The sequence below is a fragment of the Triticum dicoccoides genome, chromosome 3B (assembly GCF_002162155.2).
Source record: "Triticum dicoccoides isolate Atlit2015 ecotype Zavitan chromosome 3B, WEW_v2.0, whole genome shotgun sequence".
Taxonomy (NCBI): domain Eukaryota; kingdom Viridiplantae; phylum Streptophyta; class Magnoliopsida; order Poales; family Poaceae; genus Triticum; species Triticum dicoccoides.
In genome coordinates this window covers 474,945,696-474,969,733 of record NC_041385.1, presented here as the reverse complement: position 1 = coordinate 474,969,733, position 24,038 = coordinate 474,945,696, and the positions used below count along the sequence as shown (strand labels likewise).

The 24,038-nt window shown below is 45.8% G+C and overlaps 1 protein-coding gene and 1 long non-coding RNA gene across 4 annotated transcripts; both read left to right on the top strand.

The window, feature by feature from the left end:
* Window positions 1-4,395: 4,395 nt before the first annotated feature.
* LOC119276615 lies at window positions 4,396-8,251 on the top strand. 3 transcript variants are annotated; one of them, XR_005136676.1, is made up of 5 exons: window positions 4,396-4,790; window positions 5,228-5,383; window positions 5,503-5,547; window positions 7,037-7,135; window positions 8,144-8,251. It is a non-coding gene; the product is annotated as an uncharacterized LOC119276615 (long non-coding RNA). The 3 variants fall into 3 exon arrangements; XR_005136677.1 differs by lacking the exon at window positions 8,144-8,251 and adding an exon at window positions 7,696-7,999; XR_005136675.1 differs by lacking the exon at window positions 8,144-8,251 and having other exon boundaries at window positions 7,037-7,999.
* Window positions 8,252-10,258: 2,007 nt separating this feature from the next.
* Window positions 10,259-23,528, top strand: LOC119276614 (chloride channel protein CLC-e-like). The gene is made up of 7 exons (XM_037557739.1): window positions 10,259-10,685; window positions 12,764-13,151; window positions 13,643-13,840; window positions 14,578-15,044; window positions 15,561-16,103; window positions 22,727-22,935; window positions 23,068-23,528. The coding sequence occupies exons 1-7, from the start codon at window positions 10,398-10,400 to the stop codon at window positions 23,126-23,128; spliced, it is 2,154 nt and encodes a 717-aa protein (XP_037413636.1). The 5' UTR covers window positions 10,259-10,397; the 3' UTR covers window positions 23,129-23,528.
* Window positions 23,529-24,038: the final 510 nt, after the last annotated feature.

Genomic DNA, 24,038 nt, shown 5'->3' with positions numbered 1-24,038 from the left:
CCTCCTCCCCCCCTTTATATACGGAGGAGGGGGGCACCTCTAGACACACAAGTTGATCTTCGTGATCGTTCCTTAGCCGTGTGCGGTGCCCCCCTCCACCATATTCCACCTCGGTCATATCGTAGCAGTGCTTACTCGAAGCCCTGCGTCGGTAGAACATCATCGTCGTCACCATGCCATCGTGCTGACGGAACTCATCCCCGACACCCTGCTGGATCGGAGTCTGGGGATCGTCATCGAGCTGAACGTGTGCTGAACTCGGAGGTGCCGTACGTTCGGTGCTTGGATCGGTCGAATCGTGAAGACGTACGACTACATCGACCGCGTTGTCATAACGCTTCCACTTTCGGTCTACGAGGGTACGTGGACAACACTCTCCCCTCTCGTTGCTATGCCTCACCATGATCTTGCGTGTGCGTAGGAATTTTTTTGAAATTACTACGTTACCCAACAATGCGGTGTACCAGACCTGATGTATGCCTTGCCATAAGTCTGGCAGGGAGCTACCAAAGTAATCCAGGAGTGGATCAATGGACAGTGGTCAAGAACATCCTGAAGTACCTGCAAAGGACCAAGGATATGTTTCTCGTTTATGGAGGTGACAAAGAGCTCGTCGTAAATGGTTACGTCGATGCTAGCTTTGACACTGATTCAGATGACTCTACCTCATAAACTAGATACGTATTTATATTGAATGGTGGAGTTGTCAGTTGGTGTAGTTCCAAGCAGAGAATTGTGGCAGGATCTACGTGTGAAGCGGAGTACATAGTTGCTTCGGAAGCAGCAAATGAAGGAGTCTGTATGAAGGAGTTAATATCCGATCTAGGTGTAATACCTAATCCACCGGGTCCAATGAAAATCTTTTGTGACAACACTGGAGCAATTGCCTTGGCGAAGGAATCCAGGTTTCACAAGAGAACCAAACAGATCAAGAGACGCTTCAACTCCATTCGTGAACAAGTCAAGGATGGAGACATAGAAATTTGCAAGATACATAAGGATCTGAATATGGCAGACCCGTTGACTATGTCTCTTCCGCGAGGTAAACATGATCAACACCAAGACTCCATGGGTGTTAGATTCATTACAATGTAATCTAGATTATTGACTCTAGTGTAAGTGGAAGACTGAAGGAAATATTCCCTAGAGGCAATAATAAAGTTGTTATTTTATATTTCCTTATTCATGATAAATTTTTATTATTCATGCTAGAATTGTATTGATCGGAAACCTTAATACATGTGTGAATACATAAACAAACAATGTGTCCCTAGTGAGCCTCTACTAGACTAGCTCGTTGATCAAAGATGGTTAAGGTTTCCTAACCATGGACACGAGTTGTCATTTGATAACGAGATCACATCATTAGGAGAATGATGCGATGGACAAGACCCATCCGTTAGCTTGGCATAATGACCGTTCAATTTTATTGCGATTGCTTTCTTCATGTCAAATACATATTCCTTCGACTATGAGATTATGCAACTCCCGGATACCGGAGGAATGCCATGTGCTATCAAATGTCACAACGCAACTAGGTGATTATAAAGATGCTCTACATGTATCTCCGAAGGTGTTTGTTGAGTTGGTATAGATCGAGATTAGGATTTGTCACTCCGAGTATTGGAGAGGTATGTCTGGGCCCTCTCGGTAATACACATCATAAGCTTGCAAGCAAACGACTAAGGAGTTAGTCACGAGGTGATGTATTAGGGAACGAGTAAAGAGACTTTCCGGCAACGAGATTTAACTAGGTATGAAGATACAGACGATCGAATCTCGGGCAAGTAACATAACGATGGACAAAGGGAATTACGTATGTTGTCATAAAGGTTCGACCGATAAAGATCTTCGTAGAATATGTAGGAGCCAATATGGGCATCCAGGTTCCTCTATTGTTTATTGACCGGAGAGGTGTCTCGGTCATGTCTACATAGTTCTCGAACCCGTAGGGCCGCACGCCTAACGTTCGGTCACAATATAGTATTATATGAGTCATGTGATTTGGTGATCGAATGTTGTTTGGTGTCCCGGATGAGATCACGAACATGACGAGGAGTCTCGAAATGGTCGAGAGGTAAAGATTGATATATAGGACGATGATATTCGGACACCAGAAGTGTTTCGGGGGGTACCGGGTACTTATCGGGTCACCGGAAGGGGTTTCGCGCACCACCGACAAAAGATATGGGCCTTATGGGCCAAGAGGGGAAACGCACCAGCCACAAGGGGCTGGTGCGCCCCCCATATGGGCCGGCCTAGGAGGAGAAGGAAAGAGGGGAATGGAAAGGAAAGAGGGGAATATGATCCCCCCTTCCTTTCCTCTCCCCCCTCTTTGCTTCCCCCTCCGACAAATATGGCAGGGGGGCGCGACCAAGGGCAGGAGCCCAAGTAGGATTCAGACCTACTTGGGGCGCCCCTTGGACTCTCCCCTCTCCCCCCCACCTATATATATGACGAGGTGGGGTGCCTAGCACACCCCAGACAATTGACTAGCCGTGTGCGGCACCCCCCTCCACCGTTTACACCCCCGATCATATTTTCGTAGTGCTTAGGCGAAGCCCTGCGGAGATCACTTCACCATCACCGTCACCACGCCGTCGTGCTAACGAAACTCATCTACTACCTCGATGTCTTGCTGGATCAAGAAGGCGAGGGACGTCACCGAGCTGAATGTGTGCAGAACGCGGAGGTGCCGTGCGTTCGGTACTTGATCGGTTGAAGCGTGAAGAAGTTCGACTACATCAACTGCGTTGTGAAACGCTTCCGCTTACGGTCTACGAGGGTACGTAGACAAACTTCCCTCCCCCCTCGTTTCTATGCATCTCCATGGATAGAGCATTGCGTGCGCGTATAATTGTTTTTGTTTTCCATGCAACGGTTCCCAACAAATTGGAGGGCGGGCGTACAAAGCCACCGTGCCAAAGAGGAACCGTCACATGATGGGAAAATGAAATAAGGAGAGGGCTGTGCGTGATGGCGCGACAAGCAAAATGTTTGCCACATGGGTGGGAATTTTTTTCACCAAGGAGGTGAAGAAGGAGGAACAAACTCTTCATAGATGTGCAAAAGGAGGGAACGGAGTTAGACCGGGAGAAGGTGAAAAAGAAATTGAACATTGAGAGAGAGAGAGAGAGAGGACTTTGCGAAGTAAGAGAAATATGCAAAATGGGAGCTTGAAAAGGCGGCAAGAAAAGACAGAGGAGTCGAGAATCATGTTGCAAGACACTAGCCTCTTGGATGATGAAGGCAAGAAGTGTTTGATCAACATGAAGAAGATCAACAAGCACAACAATTCCTGTATCACCTATCTATGTATGAATTGTTGATTTTTTTTGGGCATGTGTTGAATTATGGTTTATTTCGTTCTGTCGAATTGTTGAATTGATGGTGAACTTCTGCTATATGATAAGCGTTCATGGATTTGCATGAATACGAGGGTTGACATATGAGGACTGTGGTTGTCCAGGGAGACAAATGAGGAGCCTGCCGACGCTATCTGCGGGCATGTCTAGACACGCCCACGGACGTTAGGGGATCAGATTTGCCCAGTCAGGTCATAATGCGCTTAACTAGGTCAACTCTTTTTAATATGAAAGAATGACCCAATCAAAAATACTAGTTTAGGTGTTTATCTCGGACCCTACTATATATCTGGAACAGTCGTCAGGGAGCAACTCCCGTCGATCGTTTATGTTTGTCAGGGCGAGCAGCTCCGAACAAACGTTCTGCCCACTCGATCATTCGCCAGGAGAGGGCCAAGGTAAACCCCGATTGCCTGATAGGCCCAATTAACTGATTTTTAAAATGCTATAAAAATACACCTTTTTAAATATAAAAACAAAGAAAAAAATAAATGTATAAAATGCCATGATTACGAAAATATGAAAAATGCCATGCTACTTTATAAAACTATCATTTCTTTAATTTATAAATTCACAATGGTATGATTAAAGAAGTGTCATGTGATCTTATTTTCATTTTTTATCAAAATTTTCTGTGAATATGTTTCACTGTGCAAAAAATGCCATGTTTTTGGAGAACATTTTATTTTTGCCATAAACAAAAAAAATGCACATGGGTAAAAATTTGCTTTATTTGGTCCATCGTGCAACAATTTATTAGAAAAAATTCGTGTCAATGGAATTTTTTTTGGCATGCCAATGAAAACTGAAATTGCCAGCCTCTTAATAATTAAACTGCCATCCTCTTGATAATCTTTACCTACTAATAAAGCGTTTATTGCTTCTGGTCGTACGTCAGCAATTTTTTATAAAAGTCCCTCTCTTTCTAAGAAATCAACCCGCAGTCCCTGTTTTTAAGTGAAAAAAACGTTTCGTCCGGGGTTGTAAATAAAAAAAAACAGACACGAGCACGACTGCACAAGCTCTCCTCTCTCCCACGCCTCCTGATCCCAGCCGCCAGGAGGCACGCGGCCCGTGCGGCGCTCGATCCGGTGACGCGCCGGCCGCCGCCGACGCCGGCAATCACAGCACCCTGCACCACCGTTCCACCTTAGCTCCTCATCTTCCCCGCGTGCCCGAGCTCCTCCTCTCTCCCGCATGCCCGAGCTCCTCGCTGTGTGCCGCTCGGGAGGGCTTGCGTTCGCCGCTCGACCAAAGCCACCGCGAGCTGGTCGTCGTTGCACTTGCTGGCGACCTGGCCGTCCCCTCTGCACCACTTTCACCTCAAATTTGGACGCTCATGTGCTTGTGGATATTCTCAGTTATTTTTTGCACACAAGGTGTTTGTGTGTTTGTCTGAACCAGTTTCAGTCACAGATCCTTGAGGTAAACTCCACATGAATACATCATGAGACTAAATCTCCTTTCATATGATTCAAAACATGTTATAATGGTGGGAGTGAATCGGGTTATTAGAATAATGGTTTGCTAATTAATTTACATCATGTTTAGTCTCAAGACACATGGGTACGCCGGCTCCTATTGCTTAACAAATGTATATCTGCAGATTTTTTTTAATCATATAAAGAAGTTACAGTTAGGTGTTGACCTTTTTTTTTGCCTAGACACAGCACCTCCAACAAGATCTGGGCACTCATAATGATATATATATATATATATATATATATATGTGTGTGTGTGTGTGTGTGTGTGTGTGTGTGTGTGTGTGTGTGTGTGTGTGTGCATGCTTTTTGTTTTTGCTGCGCATTTTTTCGATTTATCTTTGATGCGCATTTTTAGTTTTAATTGTTGTTTACCTTCAGCCGACCTAATTGAGCTATCGGAGGTGTTGCGGTCTTTTAGCAAACATGCCCTATATTCTATGGTTTGGCATCTACAGGATGCCATCTCTGGTCATGGATCCACTATGGCTGCTTCGTCCTTCACTTAGGACCTTCTCACCCCCACAGAGATCAGAGGTAACCCACGCCGTTAGAAATTGTTGCTCAAGTTCTTGCTTCAACAAATTTTGTTTCGGATATAATTTATGGCCATGCCATGTATTAATTATCCTTATAATGTTTATCTGAATTTGCAGAGAAAAATATATCTTGGAAGCAGGAACCCTTACCTCATAAGATGGGTGAGCTGTAGGATTTGGTTCTGTTGAACTTGAATTAGTTTTTGCTCATCATGTTCTCTGTATTAGGAATTCAGATGCCTTCCAACTCTAATTTTTTCGTATTGTTGGTGCATGCTGGGAGTCACATTGTTATGCATGCTAGCAAACATTAGGATTGGAATCTTGCCCTGTAGGTTATTAATATCTTTTCCACTAACCGAGATTCAGCAATTTAATTCGTATGGTCGCACAAGCAGTTTTGTTTTTGGATTTGTCTTGACAAACGTATTGGGTACATCAATTTAATTCGTATTAAGATCACACAAGTAGTTAGTTCCGTTACACTTGGGTCACCGACGGTTGCCGTGCAACTATGCTCCTCTCATGTTGTAGTGGCTAGCTGCTGCAATTCACGGATCATGCTCTCATGGGAAGGAGGCTGTGGCTTTCTCAATTGATCAGAATAACAGAACCCCACATAGTTCTTTTCTAGATATATATTGTTATTTCTGATGTTGTGTGGACCATCAGAAACCTGATGTGTGTGTGTATCATAGAATATCTTGCTATTTATGTATATTGCTTACCTTTCATTCCTGTACCACTTCTCTAAATATAAGCCACTTCTTTTCTATTGTTAGCGCTATCTTTTGATGTTAATGCACTAAAAATCTAAAGCCTTTCCCTCTGCAAAATGTTGATATTAGAGATTTTTTTTTGTGGGAAAATGATGATATTAAAGCTATGCGTCTTATAATCCATACTGTATATGACAATGCGTATTCAGTTATATTATGTTTGTAGCATGGCATTTTTCCATTCCTTTTTTTCCTGATGAATCACATGGTAAATTTTGATGTACAATGACTGCTCTTGCAAAAAATGTGGAATTCAGAGAGGGACTCTACAACAAGCAAGGTTTTAGGTTCTGAATCTAAATAACCTCTTCTTCAGTTCAGTCCTAGAAAAAGCTGATCAGAGAAACAAAGAAGCAACAATGAATGGGTCCCTTTCTTGACCACACAAGAGTTGTCTGTGTGCAAGTCATGAACCGTTTGTCCATCAATACAAGTGCGGGATTTGAACATGTTAATTCTGACCTTCTGTTGGGAGTTTATATTATACCTTTCATGCGAAGTAGTTACATTTATCACATGGAAGACAATGCCCATGGAGTGGAAGGTGGAGAGATTCAGACTTCGGAGGATGTTAATATGCTCATAAAATTTCAATTAAACTTGTAGAAATCTTCCATGTAGCTGTGATTGTTCTCTCCGGACATGGAGGATCAGTTCTTGGACAAATTTATTTGTCTGTTGTATGACTTGCCACCACTTTTTTCCAAAATTCCTATTCACATGTTATCAAACCATAAAGATCAATATCTTAAAACTTTAGTAGAATTAATCTGCCTTTATTTCTGGACTCTAGCATTTTGTGCTTCTTCACAAGTTCCAAGTTGTTATTTGGCGATTAATTTAATTTGGGTTCTTGGCACTCGCTCGTGCAGGTTATGACTATGCCGTAGGTGACGTGCGGAAAGGCGACCAAAGAGTACATGAAGAATTCTTGCTATCAACTAGGGCTGGATGCCCCCAGGAAGAATGCCGTGAGTCAACTTTAATGACTAATATGTTAATTTCTTCTAGCTACACAATATGAGATATTGCTTCTTAATTAACGCTTACTGCTACGTAGTAAGATGACAATGGGATTTTGTTTCTCGAGTTGGCACTCAGTAGTAAAAGTGGTTTATACTTCGAATAGTTGAGCAGAAAACTGGCGTGTCATGGCTCCTAATGTTACAGAGCAAGTGGACAGACTCTATCCCCCCCCCCCTCTCTCTAGACTTTGTTTTCTAGGTTTGGTTGGGTACAAAAGGCTAGATTCTGGTATATATTCATTGATGCAGAAGCTAGAAGCTCATTGATATTATTTTTCTTGCCAAACATACAAAGGATTGTGCATAAAACTTCCAGCTTGAAATTTACATCTGGGTTACGAGCTTTCTTCAGAATTTAAGAACATCGTTGTGGACATTTAGATATTTTTGTAGTATTCTTCAGGGTCTTGACTTAATTTCTTTTCACACAGTAAAATATTAATTATATGTTGTACAGTAGTAGTACTGTGCATACTATGTACTCAAGTTTATTAAAGTCAAAGCAGGAAAGGAGATCAGAGTTCAGGGCATGTTCAACTCCACCCATGCATCAAGGGAAATATATACGACGCAAATGATAACGTGTTCTGCTAGATGACATAGTACAAGGTTCAGCAGCGACGACATGATCTCAAACATGCCACTGGCATGGCACCTATACTAAACTTGATTTGTTCTCTCAATATGGAGTGTTAATCTTCTCCTCTGCATAGTACAAATATTCCCTTAGCTCAAAGGATATAGACATGGTGAGTTTGGTTGGAGGAAATAAGAATGATTTATAAAAGTAATAAAAGGGAGATAATGCTGCTTGATGTGTATGGGGATTCTGAAGATATATATGATTGATACTTTCCCTGCATGATATAGATTAGTCGAGGTTTGCGAAGTTCTCTATAAAAGAACTATGTGGGGTTCTATTATTGTATTATTTCTAACACGTAAAATATTTAGGCCCCCGTTGCATTGCAAGGGCAATCAGGTCATGGCAGAATCAAGTAGGAACTAGGAAGTAGGAAGGGACCAGTCCCGCCCCCAGCGACAAAGACTCCGACAACGGTGACGGCAGTGTGTCCCGACGAGCGTGAGCAATGGAAGCATAATCTCCAAGAAACTGACCAAGACGTTGTCCAGGTCACACGTCGAGGACTTCCTGCCGCCACCTTGGCTGCTGTTGTTGTCCCCTCAAATAAGCCATATAAGGTTAGTTCCATACACTGCAAATGCAACTTGCAAGCATGGGGACATGTACAGAACACAAGTGTCATACACACAGAAATCATCAACTTTGTGTTTTAATTCTGAATTACAGGCATCCCTAGCTGCACTTGCAGGTCAAAAACATGTGCATACTTCGGTAGGCACAACAAGCAGACCTATACAAATTTGCTACAAAGGCCTGAGCTACTGAATATATATACCTGTAATAAAAAGAGGCTTTCCTATCATCCTCTTTCATGTTCAAGTTCCTAATGAAGCAGCCATGAAAGACTGGGTCAACAATGAAATAAAATAGAAAACTAAACCCATTGTTCATGATCTTTGTGGAAGAAAACACATACGATTCTTATTCTGTAAGAGTTGTTTGTCTTTTGAGTTACTGCATAGGCAAAATGCCAAAATTCAGTGTAGTCTTTTCGGTTAATCTCATCATCATGTAATTAATATTCTGTGAAGACTACAATATACAGCGAGGCAATGAGAAGAACTGGACCTGGTGTGTGAGTGTATAAATATACAAGAAGCTATTTTTATCCAATCTTGCTATTAATGACCATGTGGTGTAATCTTGGGCTATTTGTTGTAAATAGCTAAAAGTGGTTCATAATTCTTGGTGTGTTTTGCTGTTTCTTGCACTGGAGGATCTGCTCCTTCCCCACGCGTGCCCGCGAGGACAAGGAGTCATAGTGGTGGCCACTAGCAGCGCCAGAAGGAGCGTCCATTCAAGCACATTCAACCAGGATGGTGTGCACGTTTTTTTTAAAAGCTCAGGCTCCTCTTTCTTACATGAGTTATTCTTAATTATTGATTTGATCTGTAGGATTTACATCAGGTTGGCACAATTTGATGAACTTGAATTGTTTTATGTTGGTCATTATAATTTTTGTGAGTTTTTGTTGTTAGCCCGTTGCAACGCACGGGCACTTTTACTAGTAAAAATATCATGCGAACAATAATAAAACTGCCACACTCTCAATAACCAAATCACCATCCTCTTAACAATAAAATGCCATGCTCTCAATAATAATATTGTCATGCTATTAACAGTAAAACTACCATGCTGTAATAAAACTGTGATTCTCTTAGTAATAAAACTGCCATGTAAGACATCAATATTTTTTTTTTCAAAAAATGGTATGAATAAGAAATACAATTCCCAAAGTTTGCCATGCGGCATTACAAAAGGACATAGAAATTGCCATGTTTTGGAACACACAAAAATGTCATGGATTAAAATTAAAAATAAATTGCCATGCTACCTATAACTAAAAATGCACATGACAAGTTTAGAAAAAAAACCCAGTAAAAACATCAGGATTTTTTCTTTCAAAATAAAAAAATAAGGATTTTTGGATTATGTTTTCAAAAGGAAAATCCACTTAAAAAAATTTAGGTTTGACATACATATGGCAGCTTCGTAGCAAGTGTTCACAAAAACCCACTACGGTCGAGTGGTAAGCACCCTGAGCGCTGCTATACACACGATACACAGCAGACGATCTCTGCCCGATAGAGCACATCAGTGCGTCCAAGCAGATCATCGGACGATGGATTGGCCATCATGCAACTGCCGTGCACTCAGATACACCCTCGTCCAAGAAAACGTGTAACAGCGAACGAAATCTACGTGACATCGGCTTGTGTCAAGATCCGTACAAAGACGGGGAAGGCGTTCGCTGGGATGAGCTCCCTGGCTGCCGTTTGCCAGATATTATTTCCGTTTATCTCAGAATAGTTGGGCAGAAATCGAGGGAAAGAGCACAGGCGAGAGGATAAACGTTGCGGATTGTTGTCCACCAGACTATACCGAGGAAACTAATAATGAGAAAACAGCCCTCCTCGTCTGGAAAGGCCGGAATTCCCCAGAGGCGTTTTTTTGCCTTGAGCCTCCAAAGATGAGAACAGTGCAGCTTCGAGCCCCTACTAGAACAGCATAGCACTAGCAGAGATGAGATAGCTGGCTCTACCGGTCCCGCAATCGGAATCCATGGCGCCAGCCGCGACCCCGTGCTCCCCGCGTCTCCTACTCGCCTCGTCTGCATCTCCGCCTCCTCTCTTCCGCGTCGCGGCCCGCCCCCTGCTGCCCGGTACCCGCCGCGGGGGCGTGCGCCTTCGGGTTCGATGCGGAGCGGCGGACGAGGAGGCCGAGGTTCGGCGGGGGGAGCAGGTTAAGGCGTCCGTGGAGGAGATGGCGCCCGGCCTCGACCTCGTCACGCTCGCAGCCTGCCTCGTGGGCTTCCTCACAGGCGTCTCCGTTGTCCTCTTCAATCTTTCCGTAGGTGCTTGCGAACCACACTATGGTTTGATTCTTTCAGAATTTCAAATTGGTTCAACAGTCACTCAACTGCTGCACGAATCATGCAACTAATGCTTTTGTGGTAGTTTTCTACTCCCTCGTCTCATAATATAAGAGCGTTTTTGGCAGTAGTGAGGGAGTAGTAGATAATGGTAGTGAACTTCCCTTCGGTGTTTGCATCGGAAGATGTACGCATTCAAATTTATTACTACCTCTGTTCATTTTTATAAGACGTTTTAGGCATTCAGACACTGTTCAAAACAGTACACAGCAAGCTGTGTGAAACGTCTTATAAAAACAAACGGAGGGAGTACTGTACTTCATTACAACATTCACGCTCAATGGCTCTGAGGGAAATCATAAGCTACATAAAGCTTGTGCGAAATCCAACATTACATATCAAACCAACTGTCATCCCAAATGGAACATAAATCCCGTGGTAGTCCAACTCCATCTGCTCCTGCAGTAAGGGCCATGACAGCAGCCAGTTGGCACATATAAGAAGATCACCGTTGTCATTCCTGTATGAGGTGTAGCCAGTTGTAAAAGCTTGATGATCCAACCTAACCATGCTCACATCAGAAGCTATTTCGTGGAAGGTAATCAGAAGCACTCATTATAGCTCAGACACCTGCATTTTATTCTATCAAGTAATTGAACTTCATGTATCCGTGATTTAGCTCGTCATACTGAAAATTAAAAACGAGGACCGCCTTCACCACCTTAAAAAACCGATGGCACCTTCCTACCTGCCAAAGTTCTAGCTTGATTTGATTTTCATTCATAAGTCGGATGGATATTGATGCTGAATATACGAATGAACAATACCTTCGAAGCATTGCTCATATCTCCAACATATAGCTTAGGGGGGCTAGCAGTTTCTTTCAACTCAAACTCAGCATAGCCTCATGTCTTATTCGGATCGACAAGGAGCAGACTGCAATTGTGCAGCTGTGTCCAGCTGAGACACGATGCCAAGGGTGGTGAGCCTAGCTGCCTACCAGTTTGGAAGCAACCATGTCCTAGCTGGACATGACACTGGCACTGTTGGAGCTGACCGGAGTAGCTCCTCATCTTCTTCTACCTCTCTACCTCTCAATCTCACTCCAGTAGCCAACAAACGCACTGACCCGACCATAACAGCCAGCCACTAACTAACCCATGCACTAACACAGGACTCGGCTAGCACAGGCACACATGCAGCTAACAAACTTGCCAGGCCATGGCGCACACCATTGCCTGACCTAGACCGACACGGTGGACACGAACGCGAGCATGTACTCACGTGCCACCGGGACACAGATGCACATAGGTGTTGCAGACTCGAAAACACACGTCATAATGCGCGACGCACACACATGCCATGACCGGACACGACGTGGTTTATTTTCCTAACAGGCACAGCTAGGTGTCAGACCATGGATTCGTCACATTAATTTGATGGCTTGCTATGTTGAAAGATACCTTAAACCTATAAGGTTCAAGTGAGGTTTCAAACTGTTATGAAGTTGGATAAGAGTATCTTTTTTGTTTTTGTTTTTGTTTTTGTCTTTTGGAAATGGAAGTTTTTATTGATTCATCACCATGTATGATGTATCTAGATGATACAATCACAAAAGAGTTCGGCTTCTGGAGGTCAGAGTATCTGTTTAGGCTGCCTCCTATATATAAGAGGGAGCTGTGCCCATGAATAAAACAAGCAACATAACTCCAAATCATTATTTCTCCGATTTCTCTCGTGCCTTCCCCTCTAATCCCCCTGAATACCTGAACAACATGGCCTTAGGCTGAAAACGTTCAGTATATTGCGACACGTGTTACGTTACAGTACAGGATGCGGCACCCCATCTTTGGCTAGGTTCCAATTCCGAATTCTGTAGGTGTCCACCAAATGTTGGGTGAACTTGAAACTTCAGGTCTTAAGTCAGAATGATACAATTTGAAAGTTTAGGCACCTTGTTGCATTTTGCTACTGATGGGAATCATTTTTAAATATTCACGTTGTTAGTTTAAGTACATGTTATTGCTTCTTTGGATGTATTTTTTTTTTACCATAGGTTCATGAAATACGGGACCTGCTTTGGGATGGCATACCACTGCGAGGCGCTTCGTGGCTGAGGGAAGAACCCACTGCTGAAATTTGGCAGAGAGTGATATTTGTTCCCGTCAGTGGAGGCATCATAGTTGGAGGGCTGAATACGCTAAGAAGTTCTATCAAAACAAACTCAGATGGCTCTGTTTCTAATATAAAAGGTGTGTTTAGGCCATTCTTGAAAGCTGTGGCGGCATCTTTCACTCTCGGAACTGGCAACTCTCTGGGGCCTGAGGGACCCAGCGTGGAAATAGGTTCTGCTATAGCGAAAGGATTTGGAAATGTGTTTGGGTGGGAAGGCGGAAAAAAGCTGTCTCTTGTGGCAGCTGGGTCAGCAGCTGGCATTGCATCTGGTAAGTTCTACATCCCCAATTGTTTATATATTTTGTTACAAGGTATGTTCCATCAGTATGATGGATTAACCATTGGGTAAGCATGTCATAATTTGCTTGATTTCTTCATGCTTATATCAAATCAATTTAAACTAACAGGGTATCCTGTCATAAAAGAAAATCAGTTCCCTATAGATAGTTTTGTCCACATATATTCACATTTTGATGTTGGCCTACTATAATTAGTTAATCATACATACTGTATACATTTATGTAATATAACTATAATTTAGTTGCATGCGTTGGTGGAATTTTAGGGAATGTTCCTGCGCCATGTAACTTTACCTAGCCGCAAGTATGTGATTCACCTGTTATTGTTTTTCGAAAAGGATTCACCTGTTATGAGTACTCTGATATGGTCAACATGTCCAATGGTAAAGTCAAAATATTCCGTGTCTTCTGCTTTCTGATTCCATTTTACTTATATTTCAGGTGATTTCCTTGTATTTTAGGTTTTAATGCTGCTGTTGCTGGGTGTTTTTTTGCGGTGGAGTCTGTTTTGTGGCCTTCATCTGGCGATTCTTCATCCCTTTCCAACTCAACACCTATGGTGATCCTCAGTGCAGTGATAGCGTCTGTTGTTTCAGAGATTGGTCTTGGTTCTGATCCTGCTTTCACTGTTCCAGAATATGATTTTCGCTCCCCAACAGGTACTTAATGTTTGTTATATTTGAGATTTTTAGTTCTGTTTATGAATATGAAGTACTTCCTTGCATCTTGCAATATTGGTTCTTATGCTTCACAGTTTCTTATGATGAAGTCTCTGCTGTTTTAACTTGTTCCCGCCAATAACATTTCCCAAGTAACTTCATATGTTGAGATGAAATAAGTCATGTTCTGTTTCTTTTTCTTTCAAAAAGAGGGTAGTAGTCCCCAGCCTCAGCATCAATCGATGCACACATCCCTCAATAGATTATTGCAAAGTTTATGAGTATCCAAATAGTCATCAAAAGCAAAACTAAAAGCCAGAAGGGCAAGGACAATGGCAGACACCATCCATCAGTCAGCAACTGGTGCAGCCATTTGCTAAATCATGTACTGTACCAGCTGAAAATTACTAAAACAGGACACCAACAAATCTTGCACATTTTTGCTCTTGAACTACCTGATGCTCCTAAAGCAACCTGCTGTTCTGCAATTGAAAATTACTAAAACAGGACACCAACAAATCTTGCGCATTTTTGCTCTTGAACTACCCGATACTCCTAAACCAACCTGATGTTCTGCAATTTGTTTGGCCTCATATAGTCACATAGAATGCCTATACAATCTTCCAGATGGTAGGTTGCTCTCAGTAACTTTTAATGGTACTCTCATTTTACATTTTGTTTTTCGTGCTCCAGAGATTGAAAGTATGAGGATATTTACATGACTTCATAAATGTCAGAACTTCCTCTATATCTCTTGCTGGGCGGGTTTTGTGGAGTGGTGTCAATCACCCTATCTAGGTGTACAGCACTAACTATGGACATGGTTGAACGCTTACAAAAGACAACAGGATTGCCGATGGCTGTATCCCCTGCCTTAGGTGGCCTTATTGTTGGTCTTCTCGCTCTTGTATACCCTGAAGTTCTGTATTGGGGCTTTGAGAATGTTGATATTTTACTGGAATCACGGCCATTTACAAGTGGTCTCTCAGCAGCAGTGTTGGTTCAGCTCATTGGAGTAAAAATATTGGCGACGTCTTTGTGCAGGGCTTTTGGATTGGTTGGAGGTTATTATGCACCATCCCTTTTTATTGGTGCAGCTACAGGCATGGCATATGGCAAGTTCATGAGGTTTACATTTACTGGCTCTGAAGCACTGTTTCATGTCCCCTTCCTAGACGTAGCGTCACCTCAAGCATATGGTCTGGTAATGCCCATCAGCATATTACCTTTCTTCTTCTCAACTACTCCTTCCGTTAATTTTTAGAAAGCACCAGTACATCTCAAAAATTAAACTTTGTAAATTTTGACCAACAATTAGTCCAGCAATATACATATTTAAATTTAATTACAGAAAAGTGATACTGTTAGATTCATATTTTATAACATCTGTGTATGATCATTATTTATGTAGTGATCAACAAATACTTCCAAAGAAACAAATGGCCACTGTTCAGTTTTGCAGATCATGCCAAGTCAAATCCTGCCTCCCATTTTTGCAACGGAGGGAGAAGTTCAATGTCTCTTTGTATGCTTTTGTAGTATTAATGATATTGCAACCATGTGGTGGCATTTCCATCTCTTGTGCTTGTTTTGTAGTCACTGCTCAGCGATTTTCAAGTTCTAACTTTTTTCCTTTTGCGCGCTGTTACACTAATGAAGATATTATGCAAGCAGTATTATCATTGCTTATGTTTGTTTTCCTTTGTTTCTATCTTTGCAGGTTGGTATGGCAGCTACACTTGCCGGTGTATGCAAGGTGCCTTTGACATCTGTCCTCCTACTGTTTGAACTAACGCAGGATTATCGTATAGTTCTGCCTTTGCTTGGTGCTGTTGGACTATCTTCTTGGATCGCTTCTTCTCAAAGGTTCTCTACCAGCAGTAAGGGTAAGCTGGATTCATTGGAGGAGAAAACAAGCACCATTGAAGAGGCGAAAAATGTGCCCACTCAAACCCAACAACTCACTTCTGTGGATAGTGTTGATGCTACTGCAGAATTATGTAAACTAGAAAGCTCGCTTTGTGTCTATGATGTCAAAGATGATAACGTGCTGGAAAATCTTACTGTTGCAGAGACTATGAAAACTAGATATATTTCTGTCTCATTGAAAACTCCAGTAGTTGAGGCACTAAATCTTATGCTTGTGGAGAAGCAACCATTTGTTATGATAACTGACAGCAATAAGTCTTTATTAGGCTTGCTAACAGTCAAAGATTTCCAGGATTTCTGCAAAACTGTAAAAAGTACCAGGATGCAACTTGAGGTGAGAATTACCACCATTTTCCACTGGTTCATTTTCTCTATTTGCATAACCTTGATGTTTTAGTTTATGGGAAGACATACTTATTTGTGCACACTTCTTTTCTGTCCTTTTTGATTTCCAAGTTTCATGACAGATACCTAGTGTCCGAAGTATTTGCATCCATATGGCTATTTTGGATGCAAAACCAAAAGGAGACATACTCAGTCTAACCCTGTAAACCACATCACAGTTCAGATACATCAAAGAAACAACTCACAAACTATCACATAACAGCCAACAGACCATCACATATGAAGAATCCTATTTTTGTGATGGATTGGAACATCCGAACATGTCAAATATATTCTGCACAAATTAATTAGTCCCTGGAGCTCCGAGTCCTTGACCACTTTCCGTCTCTCAATCTGTGATGGAATAATCATGACAATAGAAAAATGATGACGAAGCCATCTGCAAATTCCTTATCACAACTCCAAAAGAGTGCAAGGATTTGAATTCTCTCTCACAACCTGTTTGAACCATAGGACCTTTAGATCCTTGCCCTATATACACAAAAGTCTTGCGCTAAAGAATAACCTAGGTTCTAATCTGGCGCCCTAATTATTTTATCTTGGTTGGATGAGATTGCCTATTGCTTGATTACTTGGGTTGGGCGACCCCTCTTTTTCTTTTGTAGGGCGTATTTTGATTGGTTTAAGACAAAGGCTTTTACCAACAATTACTATATTAGTATGTAATTTATGTGACATAAAGTTGATATAATTAGTTTCCTATTTAGAAATATTTATGATTGTGATTTCGTATTACTAAACCACTTATTAACCGAGTAATTCTTGGTAAAAGTCTTGCCTTAACCAATAAAAACACACCATGCAAAAAGAAACAGAGGGAGTAGTTTTTGGTTCCCCACCTGTCCTCCCTCGGTGAAAATAGGATCCAGTCTGTTGGAATTAATACAAGAGTCCTTTAGTTACACCTCTCCCAAGTCCAATAGGTTCAAATATATTTGTCATATTTCTAAACACTGAAGTTCTTGTGGTTCATACATACTTCAAACTCTTTTTTATTAACAGAGAAAAAGATGGGTTTCTTATTTCCTTAAGAGGTCAAATGGTAATCCAAAGGGTGTGTCACACCTGCATCGCCAGGAAGCGATGCGGTGGACGCGTGACGGTGGACCCCACCAGCCAGTTGGCAGGAGAGACAAGTGGACCGCGGCTTTATAGCCAGCTGTAGCCAATGGGCAAGTGTGTGTTGTGTGTAGTGTTATCTCTGAACTCTCCCCCAAACTGTATCTCCTCCCTTGGAAGAAATCCCCTCTCCCAAGTCTCGATCTCATCCCGATTGCCCTCTCTGATCCCCTAGAGCGTAGATGAGTTCGTGACAGTTGGTATTCAGAGCTCAGGTTTCGGCCCAGATTTTTGCTCCGCCGCCACTCTTCCCTCTCGATCGAGCTGTAAAATCCACCGCTGCGGGTGCGATTTCGCTCCGGCGAGATCTGCGCGAAATCCCCAGCGGGGTTGGCTTGATTCAGAGCGTGTGCGACGGCGCCGCCCAGCAAACCTTCGGCTCAAACCCGCCACATCATCACCGCCATGGCTGAATCCACGGGAGAGTTGAAGACGCTGCTGCAGGCGCTGCTGCAGCGTTTCGACGAGACCACGCTTGCGGGCGACAAGCAGCGCGAGGCCCAGATCGCGTTCAACACGCAAGTCTCAGCGGATCTGGCGCATATCCGCAAGCAGCTGGATCTCACCTAGGCCGACGTCGACGAGGTGCGGCAGCAGCGCGAATCACCTTCACCTGCGGCCACTGCGCCTCACCGACCGAGGGACGCCGACCACCACGACGGCGACACGCAGGCCTCCGCGGTCACCTCGATGGAGCACGCGTGCGGGCCTCTTCCTCAGTGCCCTGCCGTGCGCCTCGCCAACAACGGGCCGCCCCTGCTGCCGTTGCGGCATCCTCCCCAGTTCACGGGCGCAGGGCAGCCGGCGGCGTTCATGGCGGGCCGCGACGCGCACCACGGACCGCGCGACGAGTACATGGTCAAGCCGCCCAAGCATGATTTCCCTCACTTCGACGGCGACTCGCCCAGCCTCTGGATCGACCGCTGCATCACCTACTTCAAGCTGTACCGAGTTCCGCCGCACAGTTGGGTGACCACGGCCTCTCTCTACATCGATGGCCATGCGGCACGCTGGTACCAGGCATACAGGCAGACACACCGTGCGCCGAACTGGGAGGAGTTCACCGCGGCCATCATCAGCGAATTCGCGCCAGACGAGTTCGAGACAGAGATGCACCAGCTGCTCCAGCTTCGTCAGACCGGCACCGTCGCCGAGTACAGAACGGCGTTCGAGACGCACATGTACCACCTGCTCGCCCTCGACGCGTCGCTCAATCCCAAGCTGTTCGTCACGCAGTTCCTGCTGGGTTTGCGCGACGATCTGCGGGCGGCAGTCCGCCTCCAGGAGCCGTCCAGTCTCACACGCGCGGCGGTGTTGGCCCGGATCGTCGAAGAGGAAGTGGGCACACAACGTGCTCGACCGCGCATTATTCCTGTGGGCCGGCCACCACCACCACCACCCCTACAGCTTCCTCCGCGGGCCCCGACGGCGCCGCGGCCTGACGCCGTGGGCGTGCCCAACGACGATCTGGCGCGAGAGCGTCAACTGCGCGAGCACCGGCGTGCCAACGGCCTCTGCTTCAAGTGTGGAGATCATTACTCCCGCGACCATCGGTGCAAGCCTGCAACTCAGTTGCTCACAATCCACGTCGGCGACTATGGAGAGGTTTTCAGCGATGACGCGGTGCATGCCCTGGACCTGCTCGACGCCCCAGCAGAGCAAGAGCCTGCACCGGAATGTTGCGTGCTCTCCACACACGCGGTTGCCGGCACGGAGTCGCTGCGCACCATCCGTCTGCGCGCGCTCGTCGGCAATCAGGTGATGCTGCTGTTAGTCGACTCCGGGAGCACACACAGTTTCGTCTCCAAGGAGTTCGCCGAGCGTGTGCACGCGGTTTCTGTGCCCGTGCCCGCGGTGGAGGTCTGGGTGGCCAACGGCGAGCGCATGACGTGCAACAGCATGGTAAAGGGACTGAACCGGTGGATTCAAGGACACACGTTCGCCACAGACATGAGGCAACTGGATTTGGGTGCTTATGACGGCGTGCTCGGCATGGACTGGCTGGAGCAGTTCAGCCCGATGACTTGTCACTGGCTGGAGAAGACACTGACGTTCGAGCACCAAGGCGCCATGATCACTCTGCAAGGTGTTCGTCCAAAGCAGAACGACAAGCTGGAAGAAATCGAGCCCGATCAGGTGCGCAAATGGCAAGCTGGGAATGACATTTGGTACATGGCAGTCCTTGATCTGCCCCGTGCACCGGAGCCGCAGATTACCAAGATGCCACCCAGTGTCCAGAGTGTACTGACGGACTTTGCGGACGTGTTCGCTGACCCGAAGGGTTTGCCTCCCCATCGCCGCTACGACCATGCAATCACCCTCGTCGACGACGCGCGCCCGGCGAACTCGCGCCCTTACCGCTACTCGCCACTACAGAAAGACGAAATCGAGCGCCAGGTGCAGGAGATGTTGCAGTCCGGCGTGATTGAGCACAGCATGAGCCCCTTCGCCGCGCCCGTGCTGCTCGTCAAGAAAAAGGACGGCACCTGGCGTTTTTGTGTCGACTACCGCCGGCTCAACGACACCACTGTCAAAAACAAGTTTCCCCTGCCCATTGTCGATGAACTGCTCGACGAATTAGCGGGCGCGACATTCTTCTCCAAACTGGATCTTCGCGCTGGCTACCATCAGATACGCATGCGCGTGGGCGATGAGGAGAAGACCGCGTTCAAGACCCACCATGGCCATTTCCACTTTAAAGTCATGCCATTCGGCCAGACGAATGCTCCGGCAACATTCCAGTGCCTCATGAACGCGATCTTCGCCAAGTACGTCCGTAAGTTTGTCATAATATTCCTTGATGACATTTTGATCTTCAGCCAAACCTTGGAGGAGCACCTGGAACACCTTCGTCTCGTCCTCGCCCTGCTCCGGGAGCACCAGTTGTACGCCAAGGAGTCCAAGTGTTCGTTCGCCCAGGACAGTATCTCCTACCTGGGCCACATCATCTCCAAGGAGGGCGTCGCCACGGACCCCGAGAAGACGCAGGCTATGGTCGCGTGGCCTACTCCAACAAACGCGACTGAACTTCGCGGCTTCCTCGGCCTCACCGGCTACTACCACAAGTTCATCGCGCACTATGGCATCATCGCCAAGCCGCTCACAAGCTTGTTGACCAAGAAGGGCTTCGAGTGGACAGAGAAGGCGCAGGTGGCCTTCGATCTCCTCAAGCGAGCAATGGTGACCGCGCCCGTGCTCGCGCTCCTAGATTTCGAGCGCCCGTTTGCGATTGAGACGGACGCCTGCGACACCGGCGTTGGCGCGGTGCTGGCACAGGAAGGGCACCCGGTGGCGTTCCTCAGCAAGGCCCTGGGGGTGCGCAACCAACGGCTCTCAGCGTATGAGAAGGAGTTCATTGCCGTCATGATGGCAATCGAGAAGTGGCGAGCGTACTTGCAAAGGGGCCCCTTAACCATCATCACCGATCACAAGTCTCTGCAACCTGCAGGATCAGCAGCTCGCCACGGACCTGCAACGCAAGGCCATGGCCAAGCTGGTCGGACTCCAATTCCAGTTCCGCTACCGTCGTGGCAGTGAAAACGGAGCCGCGGATGCTCTTTCCCGCGTGGGCGCGTCGCTGAACCTGGACGCGCTCTCCCTGTGCCAGCCCGCATGGGTTCAGGAGGTGGCCAACTCATACGCCATGGACGCCGACGCATAGGATCGTCTGGCTCAGCTCGCGATCCACAGCCCGGACGACGAGGGTTACGAGCTCTACAAGGGCCTCATCCGCAAGGAGCGCCTGTGGATCGGCAAGAACACGGCCTTGCGCACCAAGATCATCAGCGCGCTGCACGACAGCGCGATAGGTGGCCACTCTGGCGCCACGGCCACCTACCAGCGCATCAAGAAGCTTTTTGTGTGGGATGGATTGAAGGCCGATGTCACCGACTACGTGCGACAATGCCCAGTGTGTCAGCACGCCAAGCACGAGCAATCCAAGCCGGCGGGCACGCTCACGCCATTGCCCGTGCCAACCACTCCCTGGCGCGACCTGACCATGGACTTCGTGGAAGGATTACCAGCATCGGAGGGCTTCGATTCCATCATGGTGGTAGTGGATCGGCTCACCAAGTCAGCACACTTCATTCCGCTTCGTCACCCATTCAAAGCTCCCCAAGTGGCCAAGGTTTTCTGGGATCATGTCGTCAAGCTGCACGGCATTCCGAGCTCCATTGTCTCCGACCGTGACCGTGTCTTCACCAGTGCTCTCTGGCGCGAGCTCTTTGCCAGCGCAGGCACTAAGCTGCTCTTCTCTACGGCATACCACCCCCAGACAGACGGCCAGAGTGAGCGAGTCAATCAGTGCATGGAAATGTACCTGCGATGCGCGGTGCACGACGCGCCCCGGCAATGGCGCCGCTGGTTGCCGACCGCGGAATTCTGGTACAACTCATCTTTTCATTCCTCCATCAAATGTTCCCCCTTCAAGGCTCTGTACGGTGTGGAGCCCAACATCGGCGCCATGGCATTCTGGGATGACAAGACGGTGCCCATGATCGATGGCGAGCCCTGGGACTGGGGCGTGCATACGGCACGGCTTCGCGAGCACATTCTTCGTGCCCAGCACAGGTTCAAGAAACAGGCTGATCAGCACCGCACGGAGCGCTCCTTCGAGGTGGGTGATCATGTTCTCCTCAAGCTCCAGCCCTATGCACAATCATCCGTGGCGAACCGGCCTTGTGCTAAGCTGGCTTACAAGTACTTCGGGCCCTTCGTGGTGCTCGACAGAATCGGCAAGATGGCGTACAAGTTGGAGTTGCCGGCAGACAGCAGGATTCACCCTGTCTTTCACGTATCCCAGCTCAAGCCGTTCACTCCCAACTACACCCCGGTCTTCGCCGAGCTGCCACGACCGCCAGACCTCACCGGCCAAGACGAAGAACCAGTGAAGATCCTGGAGCGGCGCATGGTTAAACGTGGCAACAACGCTCTGGTGCAAGTCAAAGTGCGCTGGCGCCACGACCGGACGACAATGACATGGGAGGATTACGACACTCTGCGCCGCCGCTTCCCTCACGCACCGGCGTGGGACACACCAGCCGCCGACGAGGCCGACCAGCAAGCTGCAACTGAAGAAGGAGCTCATTCTGAAGAAGAGGGGAATGTCACACCTGCATCGCTAGGAAGCGATGCGGTGGACGCGTGACGGTGGACCCCACCAGCCAGTTGGCAGGAGAGACAAGTGGACCGCGGCTTTATAGCCAGCTGTAGCCAATGGGCAAGTGTGTGTTGTGTGTAGTGTTATCTCTGAACTCTCCCCAAAACTGTATCTCCTCCCTTGGAAGAAATCCCCTCTCCCAAGTCTCGATCTCATCCCGATTCCCCTCTCTGATCCCCTAGAGCGTAGATGAGTTCGTGACAGGGTGTTAAGTTTATCTAACTTGATGTGGTTCTTATTTTAGTTACTCATTTCTGCTCATGCTGGAACAGGTAGATGAATGTCTGATGTCTCATGTTTGTGGAGCCGTTAGATGTAAAATATGGTCTGTGACACCTCAGATGCCACTTACTACTGCTGAAAAGATTATGGATTCTCATGGAATGGACCAGGTTCCTGTAGTTTCAGAACATGTTAATCATCAGGATGGAGGAATCTTGGTTGGTTTTGTAGATAGAGAATGCATCACCATTGCTCGAAGGTAAAATTAAATATTTGGATAACTATGTTTCCAGATTTCAACTCTCAGTAATGAATAAGGTGACAAATTACTTGTTTTCCAACTTATAATCAATGTAGTGATGTTTTCCTTCCATGCTATGTTCTCTTTCAGAGCTTTGGCAGCAAAAGAATTTTTCAGTTTCACATCGGAGATCAAAGGGGAAGAGAGTTGATGCGGATTCACTTAGTAATTTGCTTGATATTCTGGAGCTTTCATTTGCTCATGTCCGCTTATGTGATTAAGCTGGTCAACAGCCGAGAAATCATAATCGACCAGGTTTATTTGGTAACTTAAGAATTCATTAAGTGAAGTAGCTGGCTGAAGTCTCTTCCATTTCTATCAAGACTGTATGTGAATGCGCAGTGCATTGCTGCATTATTGTGGTAAGAGCACGCCATGTTCTCAGTAGTTGGATCGCTGCACCTTGCACCTAACTTGTGCATACCACTGTTCTCCTTTTCTGCAAAACAAAATGGAGTATTGTTCATTTAGGAACTGGGCCAGCGCATTGGCACTTGAGCGTGCCTACTACACAGTATAATTCTTCAACTGAGAATTGAACTATTCGTCAACGTAGACACTCGAAAGATAGGCAACAAGATCAGGCTATGTCACACATATTTCTCTTTGCATGTTGTTAGTAGTTTGAATTAAATGAACCGAATTTGCACAAGGGAGGGTTTGTTTGGCGGATCTTCTAATAATTATCATGTATTCTTTGCAGTCTTATATGTTTGTTAAAACAACCTTTCCATAGAAAAACAGTTTCTATCCGTATCTTTGTGCCAAAAGAACCTTCATTGCTGTACTTTTATCACATGTTTCGAAGCTAGTTTCAAATTTTGAACAACAGCAACAACAAAACCTTTTGTGCCAAGCAAGTTGGGGGTAAGCTTAAATTTTGAACGTAAATTTAAATTAGAATATTCCTTTATCTGCATACTTGAACTCTAAATTTATATTTGGAAATTCGAAATCTTGAAATTTATATCACAATTGTGAAATTTGGAAATTTAAATTCCAAAAATCTAAAATCCGGCATGTCCAACTTTGAAAGTTTATACTTGGAACACTGAATTTTC